The 24,025-nt window shown below is 49.5% G+C and overlaps 1 protein-coding gene across 1 annotated transcript; it reads left to right on the top strand.

Annotated features, from left to right (window-relative positions):
- Window positions 1–2,670: 2,670 nt before the first annotated feature.
- On the top strand, window positions 2,671–24,019 carry SLC37A2 (solute carrier family 37 member 2). Its single transcript, XM_044437652.1, has 5 exons — window positions 2,671–2,914; window positions 16,442–16,523; window positions 16,850–16,934; window positions 18,333–18,411; window positions 20,846–24,019. Exons 1-5 carry the CDS (start codon window positions 2,856–2,858, stop codon window positions 21,120–21,122), a joined length of 582 nt encoding a protein of 193 aa, XP_044293587.1. The 5' UTR covers window positions 2,671–2,855; the 3' UTR covers window positions 21,123–24,019.
- Window positions 24,020–24,025: the final 6 nt, after the last annotated feature.

Here is a 24,025-nt window from a genome sequence, read left to right as displayed (position 1 = left end):
CTGGACAGTGTCTGAGAGGCCATAAGATGCTTCGGATTCCCAGATCGGAGGCAGCACTTTGCACCTGGAGGGGAGAATCTACAATCAGTTCCCCTCCTCCTTTCAGACTGCATGGAAAGAGCCACACTTAACTGCTTCTCCAAGGTCAGAAATGCATCATTGGAGAGGGAGAAAAGGGGCTGCTGCAGCAGGGCAGGGTGCCAGTTTGAGAGGCCGAATGAAGAACATCCCTGATCCTTCTCCAGTCCCCTTCCATTCCCTCCAAAATTCATTCACTGGATGGGCCAAAAAGCCCAGCAAGTGAAAATGCAGGATGCAAGGACAAGGAGTCCAAAATTGTCCCTGCCACTCTTCCCACCCTTCATGGGAAGCCGGTGTGTATGTGTGCACATGCGTGCAAGAGAGTGCTTACAGTAACTGGAATAGCACTGCTCCTGAAGCACCACCTGACCTAACCAGGCTGCTTTCTTTTGGAGTAGGCCACCATGCACCACCCCCCTTCATGGATCACGGCCTCGCTGTGGTGAAGGGGCTTGCATAGCGCGATGAAGCTGTGAGCTATGGCGTGCAGGGGCACCCAAATGGACAGGTCATAGCAGAGAGCTCTGACAGACGGTGATCCACAGGAGAAGGAAACAGCAACCCACTCCAGTACCCTTGCCATGAAAACCCCATGGACAGTACCACAAGGCAAATCCCAGTTGCAATGTCTGGCTGTGAAAGTTGGACCATAAGGAAGGCTTAGCACCAGAGAATCGAGGCCTTTGAATTGCGGTGCTGGAAAAGACGCTTGAGGGTCCCCTGGACCACAAGGTGATCAAACCGGTCAGTCCTAGAGGAGATCAACCCTGACTGCTCTTTAGAAGGCCAGATTCTGAAGATGAAACTCAAATACTTTGGCCACCTAATGACAAGGAAGGACTCCCTGGAGAAGACCCTGATGCTGGGAATGACTGACAGCAGAAGGAGAAGGGGATGGCAGAGGATGAGGTGGCTGGATGGAGGCACTGGGGCAGTGGGTGTGGGCTTGGGTGGACTCCAGGGGATGGTGGAGGACAGGAAGGCCTGGAGGAAGGTTGTCCATGGGGTAGCGATAGTTCAGACACGACTTCCAGACTAACAACAACAACATGCATCCATCTTGAAATTGGCAGCCATGGAACTGTTGCTTTCAGGGAGGTTTGGCTGAAAACATGAGCATCAACAAATGAGAACGCTTACAGCCTCAGATCAGCGTAAGGCTAGGCAATGCGAAGGCATCGCCACAGCAATCAACACTACATGGATGCAGAAGGCCCAAGGCAGGTGAAAGGAACCACATTCCGAAATGATTCCTTTTACTGATCGGCACCTTTCCAGACATCAAAACAGGTGGCCAAATGGTTATACACTGCAGCATAGGCTTGGCACAGCTCCTGTGTCAGGGAGCCTCTGTCGACGGAGGCATTTTCTTTTGTGCCAGGTAAGGACTCTGGCACTGGAGAGATCAGCTCCATTTGGTTTGGGCAGGAACAGCCTGTCTTGGTGCTTAGCGATCCTGCACCTGTTCTGTTAAAATTTGGACATCCACCCACCCCCAGCCACTTTAAAATAAAAATAATTAATGTGGCAGGATCTTCAGGTTTTAGAAGCAGTCCTACCACGGTTTTTTTCAGGAAAGACCGATACTTGTTCCAGATCATTTGCAAATTTAGCAACCCTTTTTCCCACTCAAGCACAACATAAAATGAAGGCATCTGTTTCGTTCCATCAAAAAGAAAAGAAAAAAAAGTAAAGCAACACAAATGCAATGCAGGCAGTGCCCAAGTTACAATTATCCGAATTAAGAGCAACCCGTGCTTACGAATGAATGGGCATAAAGCCTATTCATTTTTTAAAAATTACTGTAGAAAAATCATCATCACCATAGGAAGAGAGGAGGGACTCGTCTGAGGAAGCACTCAAGAGGGAGGTACATCAGTCCGCATGGCAACAACCGCAGCACTCAACTAAAATGGTGCCAACAGATGAAACGAAACTGGGAGAGCTCTTCCATGATGCATCAAGTTTGTCTGGGGATGTACAATGCTGCTCCCTTGTTCCAGAAAGGCCCGGCCACCATACGGGGGCAGCTCTGTGGTGGGGAGCGTTTCTGGGCTCAGCCATTCAGTGCCTCTGCTTAACGTGCGCAGCATCTTTGTCCTCCAGCTGCGCCACCGTCCTCTGGAGACTCGGCTGGAGTCAGAGACCATCCGCGGTCCACCACACATGCCCTCCAGAAGTCGTGGACCACAGGACCATTGGTCATGCTGGCTGGGGCTGATGGGAGCCGGCATCCAAAGCATCTTGGGACCAGGCTGGGGAAGGCTGGAATAGCCGGTCCTGGGGGAGACACAACTATGCTGAAGCCATCCAACTGGGCGCTTGCTCCAGGGGCGATTTCTGCCGCTCGGGACCGCGGCAGGCCGGGCAGGGGGTTCGCCGGCCTCCTCGTGGCCCAGGCCAGCCCATCGGCGCGGCGGGGGAGCGGCTTCGTCGCACGGGCTCCGCGCCACGAGCGCGGCGCCATGTGACTGCCGGCCCGGGCGCGCGGGGAGGGGAGGGCGGGGAGGGGAGGGGAGGAGCGGCCCGGCAAGCCCTCGCTCCCTCCCTCTCTCGCTCGCTCGCTGGCCGCGCCGGGCGGGGAGGCGCCCTGAATCACCGGCGTGTGCCCGCCGGCCGGGCTCCGCCGAGCCTTTAAATGCCAGTGGGCACGTACCCGGGGCCCCGCCAGCTCACCAAGCCGAGCCCGGCGCGATCGCCCGCGGCCGGGGGCCAGGAGCCGTCAAGTCCGCTCGCCCCGCGCCCGCCGCCCCCGCGCCGGCCGAGCGCCCGCCATGAGAGCCATTCCCGCGCCCGGGATCCGCTTCCTGCGCTCCTTCTCCAGGGACAGCTGGTAAGGGCGAGCGGGGCGCGCCGGCGGGGGCGGCGCGGCGGCTGGGGGCGCGCCGGGCTCTGTCCCGCCGCCCCTCTCCGTCTTCCTCTCCGTCTGTCTGTCCGTCCGTCCGTCCGTCCGCCGGAGACAAAGGCGTCGCTGGCTCGGAGCCGCCGGGCGCCCCCGCGCGCGAGGATGCCCCACGGCTTCCGCGGGCTTGGCCGAGAAGGACCCGGCGCCGTCCCGCCGCAGGGCCGGGCGAGCGCACCGCCCGAGGGAGCCCGCTGGGGAGGAGGGACAAGACGCAGCAGCAGAGAGGAAGCCCCTTGCTGAGCCGCAGCCGATCGGGGAAGGGTCCGCGGGCTCGAGCCTGGGGAAAGCGCATGGCCGGCAGGGGCCAGCCCGAAGCACCTGGGGTCCGCCGGGGCTGCCGCGCAGGTGCGTCGGTCTCGCCCTCCCGAAATTCCGTGGCGCGGGCGCGGCTGTGCGGAACATCTCGCGGAAAATGCATCTCTTCTGGTTCCATAGCACAGCATTCATATCCCAGAGGAGAGCGGCAAGGCTAGGCATACTGTGTCCCACTGACCTCAGGCTTACTTCCGAGTAGACACATATAGGACGGCATTACAAAAGTGCTACACTGGTGAAAACATCCCTTCTTCTCAGCCTTTTCCCTGAAAAAATCTTTCTAGGTTTTGCCTTCCAACCTAACCTTTTATCACTGGTGCAATTAGTCTTTGAAGAGGGGGTGGACAAACCAGCACATCTCAGTCTTGTTCTTGCTGGACATCCTCATTAAGACCTAAATTGCAGAGTGCACAGAGTAGGCTTGGGAAGGGGGACTGGCCTGGGAGGAGTTGCTTCCTCGGAGTTCCAGTTTCTTCGTCTTCTACCCAGATCTCTAGTTGTGCCGTGGCAAGGGCTTCATCAATTTTATTCGCTGGAGCAATCCATATGATTCCTACTGGGGGAAAGAGCATATGTTATGCCAGGTTTTGTGGAAAAGATCTACAAGATTCTTGCAGGCTTCAGGCTGTGGGCTTTCTCTGCAAAACCCAAGTGGATTTCCCATTCCAACGTGTTGTTTCCCATCACTATTTCTCCATGGGAATAATTCCAAAGTGCTCCTTCAGATTCCAAACATGACATTAGCACGGGCCCAGTGTTTGCCAGTGACAGTTTTAGATCTTTTCTTACATTTCAGATGATTGTTTTTATTTTGCATCTGTCCACCTTTCGAGTGTTCTAATCTGGCACATCAGTTCCTGCTGTACTGGCTTGTTCCCATTGGCAAGAATACTTTGCCAGTCTCTCCCTGCTCGGCTTTATCGATCGTCCAGGACTTGCATAAATAAACTTTGCCCACTGCACTTGGGTCAGCTAAGTTTTATCTAGCTTATGCAGGTGTTGCAAGGAGACCATGTTCTGGCTAGCGTATCATGGACTGGAGGAGGATTTTCTGTTTATCGGGTTTAACTTAATCTAAAATAGATAGCACATCATGTAGGAAGGTATCTAATCTGTTTCATTTCTCCAACCCACAACAATGATACTGGCTGCTTTGGTAAGCAAATGTAGCACCTCCTCGTAGAAATTTCTCGTCTGTCTGAATTGTTCTGCTGGTGTGCCCACATGGATAAGTTTTCAAGTCGTGTGTTTGCAAGGCTAGACAGACACCCCTCTGAAAGTTTTCTCTATGTCCCTCATAAGGTAACCGGGTCACCTCTTTGCAGCAGGAAGAACAGATTAAATTTCCAATAAATAGTCAAAGGCAAAGCACTTTACAAACACTTCCTGTCAGATTCTTATCTGGGAGCAATCAACTGCAATGCTACATCTTCATCTGTGCTTGTTGGCATATTCATCTCTTGGTGAGAGCAAGCTCAAAACTTGCTTTAGTGGATGTGCCATCACAAGTGAATGCTCTAGAAGAGGCATCTAAGCATTGTTTTCCAGTGGATTTAGTGCTTGCACTCATCTGTCAGGGAGCAAGTTGTGCTTGCAGTTCTCTGAGCCTGTTCCTTTGCAAAGACTGATTCTGGTGCTCTCTGTGGTCTGCTCTGTATAGGCTTGACCTGAATATGGAAGTTAGCAGTATCCTGTAGTTCCACTAAAGGAAAAGAAATGTGGCTGAAAATAAGAGAATGCACAGGCAGAATCATGAGCGAAGGTGAATAGTTTTAGTTACCTGTTCAAGCATGTGAAAGCCCTGCTGGATCAGATTAAACGTCCACCTAGCACCTGTTCCCAGGGTGGCCCACCTCTGAGAAGCCCACAGGCATGGCAAAGCCTTCTCCTACTGTTGCTTCCCAGCACCTGTATTGAGGGCCTGGCTGTCTCTAAGTCTGGAAATTTAGACTTATAGCTGCTTGTCAAGCCTCTTTCCCATGATTTTGCAGTAAATTGCAAATGTGTACAAGCTTGTGGCCATTGTTGTCTTTTTTCCAGTTTTCCTTTGCAATGTGTAAGCGCCACCCCTGTCTAAAGGCAAGAAGGGGGACTGGCCAGATATTCTTGGGCAAAGAATTCCACAAAGTCAAGTAATAGCTGTCCAAATGGAGACAATGTGGCATAATTTATTTGCCAAGACCTGCCCTTTCATTCCTAAGAAGGGCTTTCCAAAAAGCCTTGATTTCCTTCCTGAAATCCATGTTCTGTTTCCAGGCCTCTACAGCTGTCTCTGTTTACATGACAGGGCAGCCCGGATTCCTTCATAATTGCTGACCTCTCTCTGCCTTATAATTTGCCAATCATTCCACTTTGGAACCTTCAGAAGGCTTCATAAGGAAGTACTCTAGAGACGATCACTCGGTTCGTTAAGGTTTAAAGCAGAATAGCCACCAGAATAACCACTGGGAACAGCTGCTTAGAGTTTGATTCTGCGTAGTTTATGAGAGGCCTCTTCAACTGGGCTTCCTCTGGCATGCATGAGAATGACGGGAGCTGTAGTCCACCGTACTCCGGAGGGTGTCTCAGTGCAAAGGGCTAGCTTGTGATAAACAAAGAACTCACTGTGATGTTGAAAATAGCAAGTGCCAGTAGCTTAGCTGGCTTTCAGAGAGGTTGGCCCAGTTCGTGGAAGATAAGGCAATTGGTAGTCACTAGCTGTGCATCCAGTAGGTGCCGGGACAGTGGCTTAGACACCAGCAACCACAGAGGGCTATGACTCCCTTACCCTTCCTGGAGGCATCCAATTGGCCTTGCGCTCTGATTCAGTCGCGCTCTTCTTACACAGGGACCAGGCTGAAACACGAGCGTGCATGCACGTGCACACACACGCACACACGCTCCTAGAAAGAGGTGAAATTCTGAACATCCCCATGGAAACCTCACATGAGAGTCCTCTGGTGTCGTGGTTCAAGAGTTGCACTGGGACTCTGGAGATCACAGTTCTAGTCCCTACTCAGTCGTCAAACTCATTAGGTGACTTTGGCTAATCACCGACTCCCAGCCTAATCGACTTCACAGGGCTGTTGTTTTGAGGATAAAATAGAGAGGAGGAGGAGGAGGAGAACTATTCAAGTTACTTTGGGTTCCTGGCAAAAAAAAGGCAGAAGGGTAATTAAGTGAAATGTAATCAATAAATAAGAGCATTTAGAGGATGTCCAAGAGGCTACCACAGCTGAGGGGAGGCTACCCCACCTAAGGAATAGTTTAGATTTTTATTCTTATTTTAAAGAATTGGCTGGGGCTGGTATTTTTGTTTCTCCCAGCCCAGCATACCAGGCTCATCATCTAGGTCGCTCTTCCAGATGCCCCCAACAGGGGAGGGTGAGGAGGAGGCAGCAAGGAAAAGGGACTTCTCAGTGGTGGCCCCTCATTTGTGGAATGCTCTCCCTGACAAGGCCCACCTGGCACCAACATTGCTATCTTTTCAGTGCCAGGATAAGATCTTCTCTGAGACACTTGGCAGCATATGGTGTTTTAAGCAGCTCTTGAATTTTTCCTTGGAGATTAAAAAATGGTTTTTAGATGAAGGTGTGTTTTGTGTTTATGTGTTTGTATATCTATATTGTATACATATACAATGTGTCTAATGTATATTTTATAAATGTATATTTATTCCTACTAATATGTCAAAACATTTTTGACATTATGCATTTGTACACCCCCCAGAGAGCTTCTGCTCTTCAGTACTGCAGAAATGTCAAGAAGGAATTGCAGTGCTGGATTTTCTGGCTGGAGTCTTTTCTCGTCCTATTTGGAGATGCCAGGAATCCAACCTGAGGCCTTCCTTCTGCATGCAGAGCAGGTGTTTTCTGCAGCACTCTCTCCCTCTCCTTCCGTCCTGCTGCTCTAGAAGAGAAGTGCTGCTCAGCCTTTCTGCCTTGAGTCCCTTCAGTTACTTCTCCTGCCAACCAGTTTAACGATCAGCCGCAGCTCTCGGTTCCATGGCAGACCTTTTCGAATGGTACAGGAGCACCTACAAACTTTGAGCTGAACTAGACATCACATGGCTGATCCAGCCTATATCTCCAAACTCTTTTCCTGTCCCTAAAAAGAGCCTTCTTGGGCTGTGGATTGGATTGGGGATGTGTTGCTAGAGGAGGGGAGCTCCTTCATGCCCCCTTCACCTCCTTTCCTTTCTGGGAATCTCTTGCTCATTCTGGAGGAAAAGGTAGGCAGGCTGCAGGACTGGTATCTGGAGTCTTCCTTCCCCTCCCTGGGACAGATGATTTATGACCGGGCAATTGATTCACTTATTTTGCTTATTTAAAGAGTATTTATAGCATCCTTCAGCTCAAATATTTCCAGAGTGGGTTATGATAACTCATGAAGCAGAATAACACTGCACAAATCAATAAGGTAGTTCCAGACCGTAAAAGGCACTGCTCAAAAGAATCGTAACAGAATTTTAAAAACATACATCGTGAATTTTAAAAGACTGGGAATTTCCCTTCCTTGAACATAAAAGTAGATGATGGGAGAAGCTCTCTGGAGATGGAGATCCGTCCGTTGCTACTCAGTGCATTGCTGGTGGTGGACAGCTGGTGAAGGCCTCTCGGGAACATGGCCATTCAGCACCTGCTCAAAAACCTCAAAGAAAGAAGAGCCCACCAGCTTTTAAAGCATTGCCCAAGAGCTCTTCCTAATCTTCCAATTATTATGCTATTTAGACCCCTCTGGTTCAGACTGTATGCCATGGGGCAACCTTCGTCTACCTGCTGGCTTCCAGACACACTTGACTACAACTCCCATCATCCCCAGAATAATGGGAGTCATAGTCCAATTGCCTGTGGTGCACTGGGTTGGAGAATGGCTGGTCTGACACAGCAGAGGACAAATGTGCTTATCATCAGTGTGACAGCCTCTGTATGATCTTTATATAATACCATGTTTGAAGAAGGCTTTTCCACAGCATCAGAGACGTGTAGCTGATACGAAATTCTCTGCGGTATGGATAGATTTATGACATTTCAGCATCTTCACCGAAGCATGGCTCTTGATGGCTGATAACAGATAATAGAAGAGGTGCATTTAATGCTCCTCACTTAGCTCTATGCACTTACGTTTGCAACTTGTAGATGGAGAAATCGTTATTTTTATGGTCTTCAAAGATGGGCCACCTCGGAGCTGAAGTGTGTTCTTGTGTTACTGACCTTTGACTTGTACTGTCTGTGAACTCCCCACTTCAGCCTTCTCCTGCCTGTGGCCTCCCACGATTCCTAGCCAGCAATCTGAAATATCTGAACGGCACCAGTGCAGCAAAGGCTGTCCTAGTTAAACACCCACAGACCTATCACACTGCCTTAATCCTGGGGGATTTATTGGTAACCGTGGGATGTGTGCAGCCCGTCCCTTTCCCAGGAAGACTCCCAGCAGGGACATACAAATTGTGTTAAATCAGTTCCATCCGTGTTTGGCACTGCTGAGTGTCTTTCATTTCACTGTCTGCTCACTGATGGAATCAAATGGCATTTTGAAAGAACTTCATCCGACTTTCTCCTTAGCACCCATATGCATTGGTGGATTAATGTGAATGCACATTTGTGTAGTTGCATAATTGTGCTAATGTGCATTACTGAATGTGAATGAGAATTTGTGGGAAATAGTGTGAATCCCCCCACCAAAGAAAACAAGTGGAAAACTGGTCCTTAAGTCCATGGAATCTGCATAAATTGGGAGAATCGGCAGGTGGGTTTCATAGAGATCTGAATTAATTTGAATCTCTTGTGGATTTCTCCAGCTAAGTCCCTAGCTGTGACTTCCCACTTTCTCTTTTTCTTTTTCCATCTTGTGTCCCTCTCTACTTAACACTGATTTAAGCAATAGAGAGGTCTGCTATAGTCAGCGGTCTACTCTGTAGCCAAGAAAACAGATACTATGGGAAAGTATGGGGACGGGGAAAGTTCAAGTCAGATGACACAAGGAAGTGCAGAAAGCTTCTTTAAAGCACATCTTGCCCTTAGCTTTTTCCACTGCGGCATCAACAGTCACACCAGGTGAAATGATTGCCCTGGAGTGGCCTAGACTAAGTCGACTTCCTAGGAAAGCAAAGACTGTTTGTGACTTCTCAGGCCGTGTGCTCCTATGGCTGGGGCAGAAGCAACTGTGCAACTGCATCTCTGTTTAGGGGGTGAGAAGGGGCATGGGAAAATGAGGAGACAAGTGCTACAAAATGAGATACGCTGGCCAACATCCAGCCTCCTTGCCCCCATTAAGCACTCCACTTAGAATCAGCCGTCTAAATCTTTTACAGGGCTGCAGGACCACAGAGGCACCTTTGCACTCCTGTCCTGCACAGGATTGCCGTAATCCCCCAGATTTGCGGGTTTACAGGCATCTGGGCTGGATTGTGCCCTTAGAAAGGCAAGCAATAAAAGATGACATAAATGCAGCTTCCCTTATCATTAGATTATTGACACAATGCTTTCATTTAGGATCAAAATATCATTTCAAAACTCCACGTGATTTCCAAATCCATTTGTTTACCGAAAGAAGAACGCATCTCTTAAAAAACAAGGAGAAATCTTATCTGTCGTGAAGCTCCTATAAAGTGTAATGAATGTGTTTATGGGCTCTTGGGACATTGGCCAACAGTACCAAAGGAAAGGCTTGTTGCATATGGCCATTGTGGCGAGGCAGCAGGCGGCCTGTCATTTTCTCCAGGACAGCAGTGGCTTCATGAGTGTCTGGCAGCTCCTTAAAGGGCGGTTCAGACAATTGCCTGTGGGTGAATGAGTGGGTGAGAGAGCTCCTCCCCGCCAACCAAATTGCAACATTCGGCCGAGTCAATGATGCACATTTTTCTGGGCTGTACCATTCCCTTGCAGAGTCTGGCCTGCCTGCATGATCTGCCATCCCCCAGAAGCTCCTTGCATGTAAAAAGCAATGCACTTGGGTGGGAGGGTGGATTCCTCTGCCTGGTCTTTCGCTTGGTGTGTGATTCTACATGCATTGAGTGTTTTCACAGAGCAGGCTGGAATGAGAACTGAAGTGATATAATCTGTGGAAAGTGTCGCCACTCCATTCGCTGTTCTGGAGATGCAGGAAACCTGCCAGCATCTCTAGTGGACTTGATGGCAGGGATGCTGCAGCAGCAGATTGGACTATATGGTCTTTGAGGTCCCTTCCAACGGATCGGTGAACAGAATCATTAAGTGGATGAGAAAACAAGATGACCAAACAATTTTGTCTCCTTTACTGCTGTAGCAATTTAGTTTTATACCTGCAGGTTTTGTTTCCTAGGTTTTTATCTTTTTCTTCTCCCAGTATTTAAGAGTTATATTCTTATCTTCATCTTTTACTGTATGGGTGGGGTAGAAATATAATAAATAAATAATTTTTGCAATATCTGATTTAGCAACATTGCCTTTTCCCAGCTCTGATGTTGAAGTCCATTTGCCAAAGATATGGTGTGACTCCTATCCCTCCTTTGCGTTTGTGTATATGCATGCATCCATTCTCATTTGTGTCTGCATGTGCGCACCCGACTGTTCTGCGATGTGAGTGCATGGGCATGCATGTCTAGGTATGCCAAGAAATCACCCCAAAAGCCAGGAAATTGCAAAATGATTGGGAGTGGAGGAAAGGTGGGGTCATGTAAGGAACCCCAGAGGACCAAATCTGGGCTACAGGAGAGCTAGATTTGACTTGCAGGCCAGTGATTCTTCAGCCCTCCTTAATGCCTCAAAAAAAAAAACCTAACCACAAACCACCTCACCACATGCAGGAACTTCCTCTCAATCTCTAAATTTTTAGCTTGTTTTTCTCTCTCGATCTCTCGGAAGGACTTGCCCAATTTGTGCCTCTTTCGTTTTGAAGCAGAAGTAAAATCTGCAATAAACAGCAGCAGCAGCAGTATTGATCCAATATGGTGAATAGCAATGTGGCACTTCTGATATGCCAGGGGTCCAGTTCTGTTGCAAGTCCCAGTCCTGGCCAGCACCATGATGTTTGACGCAAGCATGACAATGTAAAGTCTTCAGCTCAGCTGTGCATTGTCACAAAGACCTGGACGGCTTGTGGTTTGCAGTGGCTGTGTACATGAGGGAACCCCAACTCTTACGAGCCACCTTTCAAAGCCACATTCTGGATCCAAGCAAGGGGTGCTTCAGACTATATTCGTCTGGGGAGCCCTGGAGTTCTTGGAATATTGGTGGGAAGAGAATCTGCCCATCTCCCAGTGCCAGCTCCAGTTGTCTGAGGGCCTTTGAGCAAGAGTCTGCCTTTCACCAGCAGCATCTCCAGCAGCAGTCCCGGCTCCTCCTCCTCCTCCTCCTCCTCCTCATCTTGCTGGTTAGACAGAGAGCAGGCGAGCAAGCAGGTGGGGCACCTGCTGGTGCTGCTCCTTCTCACCTGCATTGTCTGGGCCAGAGCAGGAGGCAGGGAATTGAGCAGGGGCAGCACTCATGAGGAAGGGCCATTCAAGCCACCTCCTCGCAGTGGGCTGCTTCAGAGCTTTGCATGTTTGGCAGGTGCCTCACCGGGTCAAACCTCCACCAGTCTTTACCTTCAACAGGTAGCTGCAGTGTGGAGTTGGAAGTGCTGCACACAGCAGAGGGCTGTGGAAGATCAGGCTGTGCTTCCAGATCATGGGACAATACGCAGTAGATAAGCAAGGGATCCTGACTCAGTTCATGGTCCTCTTTTTCAGACCTCTTTGTAGAGTCTAAAAACTCCTAAAACTCCTGCTGTTATTTCTGTTAATCGAGTATACTCTGTAGAGGCTTGGTTTCTTCTGGACAAACTGCATGCTGATGAAGTCTAACCTGCACTGGTTCTTCCAGCTTGGCTTCAATGAACAGCAGTAGCGCCACACAGCTGAGTCTTTCTGCCATTTAATTTCCCACAATGCCCTAGTCCAATGTTATTGCAGGAGCATTGTGGGAAGTTCAGGTGATGGCTAAGCTCAGCCATGTGGCACTCCAGGGGAAATGATATATGTTTAAAGGGGGCACCAAGGCTTGAGTGACCATTGAACACAGCTGAGGTGATAGAACCCAGTGTTTGGCCCCATTAATAAGTTCTGGAGAAAAGTTAAGGCATTCTGCCCTTAAATGCTATTTCTTCAATGTGGTGATGTGTGTAGAACATCAGTATTATCATGTGCAGGTACGGAGAACTTGCCACTCTCCAACAATTCCATATTTTGGCCTGGATAGTAACAAGGATAGGAGAGGTTTGACAGCGTCCCACCCCATTGGATGCAGTGCAGATATGGTGTAGTGGGGTTGAAATAAGGACACAAGAAAGGGGAACTAAGTATAGAAAGATCCTGTGTCCATCTTAGAAGTCCAGGGAGGAAGCAAGTTTTTGCCTTCTGTATCTTGGTGGACTTTTCAGTGCTGAAATGAAACAAGAACATAACGTTCTTAGACGCACTGCTGGGAGATCATCAAATCACTGAGATATGGTCTGACCTGGGCAGCTCCATTCTGCCTACCACATTTCAGTGCCTATTAGAAAATCGGGAGAAGCTGAGGGAGGTCAGCTCTGTGCTTAGACACCTCCCTGCTTGGGTGTGCTTGGCTTTCCCTGCCCTCCCCCTGCAGATCGTTGCACAGTCCCCTGAACATGACCTTCTCGGGCTGTCTTTCGGTTATCTTGCTTCATGTCGATAAGCGGGGTCTTGTGAGGTGCTGACATCCATGTTCCCTTTCAGGATGGGAGGAATGAGGCTCGGCTGCTCTTGCATGCATGAGGCTGGTCAGAGCTGTTCTCGCATGAGGGAATGTCCCATGTGACTCTGGAAACATGCTTGTTTTCATTTGTGACTCATGTGCTTCGCTCGATGGAAAGATGCTGTGGCTTTTTCCCTAAGAAAAGAGGAACCACTGGCTTGCTGATTATGCTCTGTGCTGCCTTACATGCATGGCTCTGATTCTGCACTGGGAACTGGCAGGCCACGTCGAATGTGTGGCCAGCTGCTCATTCCTTTTAACTTACAAGTGCATGTGAGAGCCGCTGATCCAGACCAGGACCAGTGCATGTGGGCAGGGGAGGCTTAAACCTTCCCCTTCCAGCTATCAGCTTGGCTAAATCTCTCCCCGCCCCGCACCTCCAGCACACTCACACACTCTCCTGTGATCAACAAAATAGCGAAGATGCTTTCTCTGGCTCTGCTGTGACCTCTTCCTGGTTAATTTCAGTGATCTTCTCTATTTTCCAGGCAGGAAACACTCTGGCTCCAGGCACCTGGGGGGCCGTGGGCAGCACTCCTAGGCTGCGGGGGGGGTCACTCCTCTCCCTCCCCCCAATCAGCTGGCAACACTGTGTAGCAGACTTCTCTGGGGGGCTTTGGGGGCTTCTCCCGATCACCTTCCATGCCGCCCAAGCAAGGTCTCACTCCATCAGCCAGGCGAATTCCAGTAGGCGTATTTGGAAGGCTCTTTCCCTGCTTGCTCTGCTCAGTGCTGCAGGATCTCCCCGCACAGGGTGTCCTCCTTCCTGCCTGCATATTCAATTTTCTCTCCACTCAGCAGTGCAACTGTAGCTAGTTAGGCATATTGGCTTGTTCTTCTTGCTCATAGGAAGGAGACCGTGGCTCCTTCAGTTCTAGGCAGGAAAGACTTTAGAGCAGAAGTATCAACAAAGAGAGAGAGGTGTGTGTGTGTGTCTGTGTGTGTGTGTGTGTGCATTTGCGCACAGCATGTGTGAGAGAGAGAATGAGAGAGAGAAACTGAAGTTGCAGCTTTTATTGAAACAAGTCATTAACTCAGTTCACATGTAATGAGGGAAAATGGTGGTTTAATTAGCCCACAGTTTGCCATGGTGCCTGCCGTCACCATTTTCCCTGACCATCCTCCAGTCAGGCTGAATGGTGGTTACTTAGTGATGTCTGAATCCGGATACCATGGGTCAATCATGAGTTAAGCAACCATGGCAGACACCTACATTTACTTGACAAGTATGAGTTGTTTAGCCTGCAATGAGCCTGTAGCATCCAGGTTTGGATCTGACAAAGTAACCTCCAGTCAGCCTGCTCAAAGGTGGCACATACATAAAGAGTTGCTGACATGCACCCAGCATGGATCAATGAATCACCCCGCAATTTGCAGGTGCTATATGTAAATAGAGCAATTGTTCCAAAACAGAGGCTTTGACATGTTGCATTCAGTGTTTTTGTAAAAGGCCAGGAGGCACCTCACATATCCAGATGTGTCTGATGGCTGGATAGATTATGGCACTGATTCACTGCATTGACTTACTGCTCTGGAATCTGCCTAGAAATACAGCAATATACCAGCACAGTAAATAAACAGAAAATAAATGCCACAGGAATTTCTGGGATGGGGGGCACATGTTCCACCACCCTGTCTTAAGCAGGAAGTCACCCTTCCCCAGTACAGCATCCTGCTGTGTTTTGGACTTCAGTTCCCTTCAGCTCAGGCCAGCTCAGCTGGGAGTGAGAGTCCCAGACATCTGAAAGGCACAGGTCAGCTTTGGTTTCAGTAAGTTTTTGCTGGCGCATGGGAAGTTGTCTGCAGTGAAGTCAGCTCTTTGTTCAGCGCCATCTGTTCCAAGTGACAGCAGCTTTACAAAGTTTTACTTGGTCTTTCTTATCACCCGGCCCTTGTCCCTTTCACTGGAGATGCCAGGGACCCAATGCATGGCCTACGTCTGAAGCATGTGATGACCCGAAGGCTAGGGCTTGGTCCTCTCTCTGGCCTGGTCTTCTGGGAAAACATTGTCTTCTAGGGAGTTTCGCAAAAGTTCCACAGTGAGTAAAGAGATCCGGGAGCCCTCAGTGAAGGAAATTAGGAGGGTGGTTACTCGGACGAGGGCTTTTTCAGCGGTGGCGCCTAAGCTATGGAATGCGCTCCCCAGAGAGGTCCGCCTGGCGCCGTCATTATTTTTTTTTTGGCGCCAGGCAAAGACCTTTTTATTTAAGCAGCATTTTAAATGTTAATACTATTGAATTTTATCTGGCCAGGGTGGCTTATTTTATTCTAATGTATTTTATTTTAATGTATTCTAATGTTATTTATATTGACCTAATTTATTGTTGTAAGCCGCCCCGAGGCTTCGGCGAATGTGGCGGCATAAAAATGTTTTAATAAATAATAAAATAAATAAAATAAAGCAATAATGGTGCACAGGCTCCTCTGAGGAGTGGCATGCACAAACACATCTGACTTTCCTCTGCAGAGCTCAGAGAAATTGTGACCACATAATTTCCCCCAAATATGAAATACACCAGGGAAAAAAGGATGCTGGTTTGCTTCTTATATTCATTGTATGTGTATGCAAACTAAGAAGTTATTTTAATCTAAATAGGCAAGTATTATAATTTACATTACAATCTAAAATTGGATTACTGTAATTCGGATGTAGCGCATCTCGGCACAGAGGGGTGTTCCAGCGAGTTCTGTGTCTTGCTCTCGAGAGCTGCCTCAGGCAAGCCTTCCAGTATTGGATTCTTCACAGTGAAAGACATGAGGCTACCCTCTATGGCTACAGGCAGCAAAAGATTCTTCTTTACCACCGCTGCTCTTTAATACATACCTGAAATATGTTGCTAAGCCCGTGTGGTGTCGTAGTTGGAGTGCCAGACTGGGGACCTGGAAGATCCGGGTTCTGTTGGCCGTGAACCTCCCTGGGTGACTTTGCTCCAGTCTCTCACTCTCCGCCTACCCACCTCACTGGGTTCTTGTCGTAGGGATAAATATGGAGTGGAGGAGAACTAGGTAAGTCTCCTTCGGTTCCTCTCAAGAGGCAAAAAGGCAATATATCCATGCTGTTGCAATACGTCTCTGATCTGGACTAACTGACACAGAGTTGCTTTTGAGTGTGGAAATGAGTGGCTCATGGATGCCTTCGGTAACGCCACCCCTGGAGCTGCCATCTTGAATTCAGCCTCAGGCCTCCCAGGCCACCGGCTGACCCCTGGCTTTGGTGGGCAGGCCTGGCGTGCCTGATCAACTGTCAATCCCCATAGACTGACACCTGCTCATGCCTGTTTGGGGAACGCTCTTCCAGGGCAATGAGGGAGTTCTGGGATCCTTGCCCTAGAGCCATGGAGGCGCCCGCTCAGCTTCCACACCGTTAGTTGCCCAGTCTTTACTCATAGTGTCCATCACCTTTCATGTGTCTGCTCTTTTCTAGGTATCGGGGGCTGATTCTGGTGCTGACGTTTCTGTGCTATACCACATTCCATCTGTCTCGGAAGCCCATTAGTATTGTGAAGGTACAAAGCTTGTAACCCTGGGAGTAAAAGATAGCCGTGTGCTGGATATGTGGGGCACTCAGTTGAAGCCCAAGGCCCCCTGTATTCACCTGGGGCATAGAACCATTTTTCAGCCCAGTTCGAGATGCTCTCAGATGCCACTGGTGGCTGAAGTGGGACCAAAGACACCCACATATTTGAGCACAACCCGTTACTGCCAGTAGCTAAGCCTTAGGAGAGGCAATTCAGCCTTTGAGAAAGGAGGCTCCAGAGGGTTGTATCAGACCTCCAGTGGAATCAAAAAATAGCAGACCCTCATGTGTGCCTGTCCTTTCTCGTTTCTTCAGAGCGAACTGCACTATAACTGCTCCTCACGGCCCAGTCCGGACAACATCTCAAATAGCACCACGTGGTGTGACTGGAAGCCTTTTGGTAAGAGTTGATTTGCCTTGTCGTTCCACTTCCACTGAAAGACCCTCTTGGCCTTTGCAAACAGGCGGAGGATGGGGCCCCTGTGGAGCCAGCACATGTGAGCTGGGATGATGGGATGCCACCATAGTTCAGCAGCACAGAAGATGCTCTGTATGCAGAAGGAGCCCTTTTTAATCCCCAGAAGTTCCCCGTAGGGAAGACCCAGCCTTAAACCCCAGGCACTTGCCAAGCCACGTAGGACAACCTGGTGTCCTTCAGATAAGTTAGACTGCAACTCCCGTTAGCTCCAGGCAGCATGGCGAGGATGAGGGGAGTTAACATCTGGAATGCACCTCTGGGCAAGCATGGCGGGACAGTGTTCAGCTGGACACTGTGAGGATCAGACTTGGTAGAAGGCCACTTTGTCTGCAAAGGCTGGTGACTCCAGTGCCAGCGGGGCGCCTTATCCGTTGCAGCGTCCGTGTTTAGGAGCTATCCGTGGTACTGAACTCTGCCTCCAAAAAGGCTCAGCTATTTGGAGTGGAGGAGGAGCCCCACGGACGCAGCGTCGTCAGCCTCCCCTGAGTCTCCTGTGTGGCTTTGTTGGTGGCGTGGAACTGCGTTTGGCACGTCCCGCGTTTTCTGCACAGCTGTCGAGGCTGTAGCGCTCTGTGGGAGCCTTGTTTGTAGGCTGTCTTGGAGACTGAGGGAGAGGCCTGGGCCACCTCCATTTCTGAGGCCCTTTGAGGGTCTATTAAGATGAAGAAATGCTAAATTAGAGTTACAAAAGTCTTTAGATTTCAAATGTTTACATTTAACAAGTTAATGCTTGCAACACAGTGCAGCACTTCATAATGGATTATTATTACATCGGGTTATCACGCTGTGATTACACTGCTTTTATGTCCTACCTTTTTCTCTCCAAGGCTGCTCGCCTGGTCCTCCTCGGCACCATTTTATCCTCACCACCCCAACCCAGTGATATCCTTTTTCATTTAACAAATGTTTTTCTACATTTTTTGGTGCACATGCACCAAATATTTTTTGGGAAAAATTCTTTCAATTTCACCACTGATATTAAGCCTAACAGGGCCATGCCAAGGGTGTTGCCCCACAGCTGAAGCATAGTAACCCTTGACCAGCCTCAGAATATTAAAATGTGAAGCCCCCCATGAGAGAATCCTGAACAAAGTGGCCCTGCTTCCCCCCCCCCCCCCCATGGTAGGTCCTGGTTGTTCCCTGAAATTTGTGAAAGGCTGAAATACTCGTAGACCAAAATGTGATGCTGTGCTCCAGAAGCGGCTGTGATTATGTCCAGGGTTTGCTCTTAAATTCTTCCAAGTGCCAGTCATTTCCTCTGATACTGTGGGAGTTTGGATGTTCCTGGCACTCAGGGGTCTGTGCTGTTCCCTCTTGCAGATCAAGACAACTACAAGGAGCTGTTTGGAGCCTTGGATAATGCCTTCCTGGTTGCCTATGCCATTGGCATGTACATCAGGTGTGTACCTTAAATACCAGCACGGCGCACGGTCTTCTGCAGGAGCCCTCTTGGGCTTCGACTCCTGCGCAGGGCTGGAACAGTGCTGGCCAGCCCTGCCTGTCCATGGCCAGAACCCGGCCCCGGGCACCCTGCAGCATGAATGCCAACCGTGGAGGACAGGGCTGGCTGCAGCCCCAGGAGGGCCCTGGGCACAATCCTCGGTGGGCCAGCGGCTGTGTCAACTGTCCCTGCCTCTTCTTTCCCACATGGCTGCTACTCGCTGCCTGGACAAGCAGAGAGACAGCACACCAGGTGATGTTGCATCCGCTCTTTTCCTCACCACCAGCACAGTCTGTGCCAGAGCGAGAGACAAGCAGACAAGCAGGCCGCAAGGGTGAAGAGGAGGAAAGCTCCAGCAAGGAGCCCCTGCTGGGATGGGGCCTTCAGCACATGCCCAACCATGTCAAGCTGGATGTTGCTCCTACCCTCCTTCTGGAGCTGCCCATGGGATCTAGAACCTGGATGTGCCGGGTTCTAAACTGCAGAAGGAGCTGCCGAGTTCAGCAAGCTATAAGGACATGGGCCCCCTGGTCGCAGGTGATGGGGCAGTAGAGACAGAGCTAGCTGACACATTCTGGCTTCTCCATTTATCCCATGCAGAGAAGAACACTTGAACAGGAGTAGAGTTTTTCTAGATTTACACTGCCAACCTGTGCGCATCCACTCAGAAGCAAGCAGGCAAAGGGCAGGGCTAAAGCTTTATCCTATTGATTGGATGTTTATACTTCCACTCTGGGTACTTTAGAACTTTCAGAACTTTCCTCCTGATGAGTGAGTTTTCTACTTCTGTGCAGCTTAAAAACAGAGATAGCAAAGAGGAGAAAGAACGAGGAAATGCCTGAAGTGGTGGTGTCCACTCTCCTGCATGCATAGGCCTAAAGCTTGTCTCTAGAGGCAGCATGCAGCCAGGAGGACTAGTCTCTGCAGATGGCAAGAGTTTTCCTCCCTGAGGGCATCTGCTTGGTCCTTTTTAGAAAATGAACTCTGGACTTCAGTCAGATTTAGCAAGGCCATTCCTACCACCTTAATTTTTCTGGCTCCTTCAGCATCATTCGCAATTTAGGTTTGGCTCGGCATTGCCTTCCCTGGCAGTCCAGGGTCAGTCTTGCCACCGCTCATCACAGACAACATCAGTTTCTCGGTGCCTGAACCTGGCAGCTTAACAAGGCCATTAACAACATGGAATGATCCCAGAGCTGTTCCTAGGAGAAATCCATATTTACTGTTTGATTGCTCTGGCACAACTTGCCAGGAGCCAGCTGCACCCTGATGATAATCTGTCCATTTTGAAACAGGCAGAAAACAGTTCAAAGAAACAGACTTCCTGTAGCTACTTCATAATGGTTGACGGATAAGAAACCCGCTAATGGAGGGCTTGCAGTGTCAACAAGTATTCTTGTCCGAATGATGGATTCTGTTTGCCGAGGCCCACAGCAGGATGTTTTGCCACCTAAGTCATTTTTAACGACCCCTCCGGGTGATTTCCAGGATGGCGTTTCTGCTGCAGAAGGGGAGGGACCTTAGCTCCACCATGGAGCACCTGTTTTGCAGGCAGGTTCGTGCTCTGGAGCCTCCAGGTGTGATTCCTGCAATTGGCAGAGACTGTGGAGGGCAGACAGCACTGGCAGAGACAGACCAGTGGCCTGGCCGTGTGTCGGCATCCTCAAGAGGATGGGTCTGGAAAAGTCGCACTGCTCTGGTTAGAGGAGCCTAACGATGTATTAACTCCAAGCACAGACCCACAATGCCATCGTACCTAAAGAACTATGTTCCACAATGGTTGTGCCCTGGTGCACAAGCGTGGAATTGCAGCACCAGTTAAGGGTGGCAGTTGTGCTAGGCTTTTCTTAGCCTTTCTTTGCTATGGAAGTGTTTTGCACCCACGGGTTCTCGTAAGATATTTCCCAGACTCAGGGAGGGGAGGGGAGCCTCTGCCAAGGCACTGAGGGTGCAGCTGGCACCTCCACCCGCTTTCCGTGCACTCAGAGGTGTGGGACTGGGACGGCTGGACTTGCCTGTCAAGGTGTCCTGCAGGGTGGGAAGGGAATGGAAGTGACCTCTGCCCCTGTTTCCCTCCCATGCGGCATAGGATGCCCATAATCCTCCCAGTTCCAAGCCTCCCGATTGGATGGCACATGAGGGGCTCCCTCTTGTTAGTCTTTCGATGGAAAAAAGGCCTACAACTCCCAGCATGCCCCAGCCAACTCTGATGGGCGATGCACACTAGGAGCTGTAGGCCTGTTTGCTGTCCAAGCACGTGCATGATTGCATGTTGCACTGCTTCGTTCACCGGCACAGGCTCAGGCTGGAGGGTGTCGGAAGGCGTGCCGTGGTCTCTGCTCTCCGCGGGGCATCTCTCGTGCTTAACGCGCCATTCATTCCATCTCCACAGCGGAATTTTCGGTGAGCGCCTCCCACTGCGCTACTATCTTTCTGGAGGCATGGTGTTGAGTGGGCTGTTCACATCCTTGTTTGGCCTGGGCTACTACTGGAACATCCACCAACTTTGGTACTTTGTGCTCGTACAGGTATGGAGAGTCATCGTGTCTGCCAGGGGCCTTTCTGCTCAGGTTCGCCACCAGCATGTGGCATCCTCTGGCCAGAGCCAGCAGGTCTTCCCCATCACCTCCTCTGCTGTACCTGAGATGGCCAGAGATGCCAGGGACTGAACCTTGGGTCCCTGCATGCAAAAGAGGTGCTGTGGCGAAGAACTCATGGCCTTCCTATGGGTTGAAAATATAGGGACTAATCCAAATCCCAACGCCAGAAAATGAACAATGAGAAAAATGCTGGTTTATGTATTTATGTATGTATGAAATTTATAGCCTGCCTTCTCCTTGCCAAAAAGTGCTGCTTTAAAAAAAATCTATGTTAAACATACAGACTGAATTAAAATAACATGTAAATGAAAGACAGAAAAACCTATTCAAATGCTCTCTTAGAAATACCAGGGTACTTTGGTGGTATCTTATGGTTTTGGGGGGTGTTTTGTTTTTTAAAATATTTATCATTATGTATTGATTACAAGCGTTTCCATCCCGTCCTTCCGCACAAGCGCTCAGGCACGAATAGGCATAAAGATGCATTAAGTACACTCAGGCCCAAACTGGAAACATCCCATTCTTTCTGCATCATCAAACCCAGTAACCCCTCACTTGACTGGAGCGTGTCATTCAGACAGATGCAGCCGGGATGGAAAAATAGACTATCCTTCCTGAAGTTCTTCCGACGGCTAAATATATCTGGCTCCTGTTTGTCCAGACTGCCATGCATGTGATTGCTGAATCCACAGACAGATATCAGAAATAGTTCATGTTTTCCCCTTAAAGAGACGACGGTCAAATGGGGTGGCAGTGGTAGGAAACTTCCTCTCAAGAGCCAGTAGAGCAAGCCTGATGAGGAGAGAAGGTCAGAGTGGGAGAACTCAGCAATGATACTGGAAAGTCTGGGGTGACAGAAGCATGTGATACAATGGGGCTATTATTCATGTGTGCTTTCCAGCATCACTGGGAGCACCTCGGCCTCAGGTCCATTCACAGCCATTGTTGGGATCATGAGTTGGAATGTCTTATTCCACGAGAGTTGAAGTTGCTTATTAGCAGGAAGGTCCGCCAGTTGAACGGACCCCCATTGATGTCAAAGCAGACAAGCACTTAATCAATGAGGAGCTATTAAACTGGACTGTCTGCCAGGTTTATATGCTGGGACGCATGTCAGCATCCCAAACCAATGTAAGAACATTAAAAGCACAAAGGGAATATAATTGCAATAGAGGCAATTTAAAACAGGAATGATATGCCAATGCAACCACTGTGTAGGGGTTAGAATTTTGGAATTTTGTCTCCACCTGGCCATGAAGCTCACTGGGTGACTTTGGTCCAGTCACTCACTCTCAGCCTAACCTACCTCACAGGGTTGTTGTGCATATAAAATAGCAAAGTGGGGGGCCATGTAAGCCAGCTGAGGTTCCTTGCAGGAAAGAAAAGTGGGATATAAATAATGATAATAAGATAACAACACTGGAAGCTGAAAAGCTGCAGCAGCTTTCTTCAGCCTGTTATCCTCCAGACCTGTTGGACTGCAGGTCCCATCTTTCCAAGCCAGCATGGCTTCGCACTGATGGCCATGATGACTGGCAAGGATGGGGGTTGCAGTCCAACATCCCTGGAGTGCAATACGTTAGAACAGATTCGGGATCGCTGAGCTACATCAGGTTAGAAGAAGCAGGGCAAGGACAAACAACAATGTTCTCAGAGGACAAATAGCATCTATGAAAGGTCCAAAAGCAGGGAAAGGAGGACCTCACCTCTCCGAAAGTCAACAGGGGATCGTGGGTGTCCATGAAGGGCAAGCATTCCAGAGCTCTGGGCTGCCACGCCGAGGGCGACAGTCTCCGAAGGTCACCTGGGTGCCCTTGGGTGACGGGACCATAAGCAGAGCCCAACTTCAGTGTTAGGGGACTTGATCTGGCATGCACAGGGTGGGGTGGGGACATCCACTCCCTAATCAGCTTCTGCTTCATTATGGTTTGCTGACCTTGATCATGCTGCAGTCCCTTGGCATGCCGCCAAGTGCCTTTTTTTTGTTAGTGGGTGGCATTGTTTACAATTTAATGAGCAGCTCATGCCATATTGTTGCTGGGATCGGAAGAGTAACCCTTTTAAAATTCCCCAAACACGAAAAGGCCTTCAAAGATTAAACTAGTGCCTGACTCTCTATCTCCTCAATTAAACTTGACTACGTGATTTATTAGCTAAAGCTGATTGATTAATCCATTAACTCACTGATAAAAAGTCAATCTAGGCCCACAGGGCAGGCTGTTGTTTGTAAGCCACTTCTTGGATCTTCTGAGAAATGCTTGGATTACTACCAGCCCATTACTGCTGACACCGTGTCCCTTCATAACTCTGGTGATTCATGTGTTAATGAACTTTCAAATATCATTTTATTCCATGGGTGTGGCCCCAGCCTTAACATTCTTTGACATACAGATGTGAGGCTGAACGCTTATCTCAGCTACTTTGCTTGCTACTGCTAGTTCTTGGAAAACAACAAAGGCCAATCTCAAATGCAGACACATCTCAAAGCAGGAAGAGATCCAAGCTTTCCCGATTTCCCCCTTGCTCTGTTTGGTTCTGGATTTCTTTCTTTCTTTATATTCATTCATTGATATACCTTGTATGGCTTTCTGCTGAAAGTTTTATTTGGTCCAAGGTTCAGTCAGCCAGCACTGAGCTCTGTGGAGAGCGGTCGTGAGGTGGCTTTTCGAGCGGAGTGATCCACCACCTCTGCGGTGGGCTTAAAAAAAGTGCAGCTTGATAGGAAATGCGCAGTTCCAAAACTCACATCCTACAAATGGTGCATTCCTAGCTGATGATGTGTAAAGTAACACCCAGCCCCGTCTCCAGCAAAGCTCTTCCGGAGGACTCCACGGTTACTCGACACAGAAAGCTCACCGGCACTGCCAAGGTGAAGGAAGCAGAGGGCACGGGGAAGTTGTCACTGGCCCAATGGTTCGAGTGGTGTGGGAGACTTGGATTCTCGTCCCCACTTGGCTACAAACTTGCTGAAT

The sequence above is a fragment of the Varanus komodoensis genome, unplaced genomic scaffold, assembly GCF_004798865.1.
Source record: "Varanus komodoensis strain SLA01 unplaced genomic scaffold, ASM479886v1 scaffold30, whole genome shotgun sequence".
NCBI classification, from domain to species: domain Eukaryota; kingdom Metazoa; phylum Chordata; class Lepidosauria; order Squamata; family Varanidae; genus Varanus; species Varanus komodoensis.
Note: the sequence above shows the minus strand (reverse complement) of the source record. Positions and strands in the feature narration are given on the sequence as shown.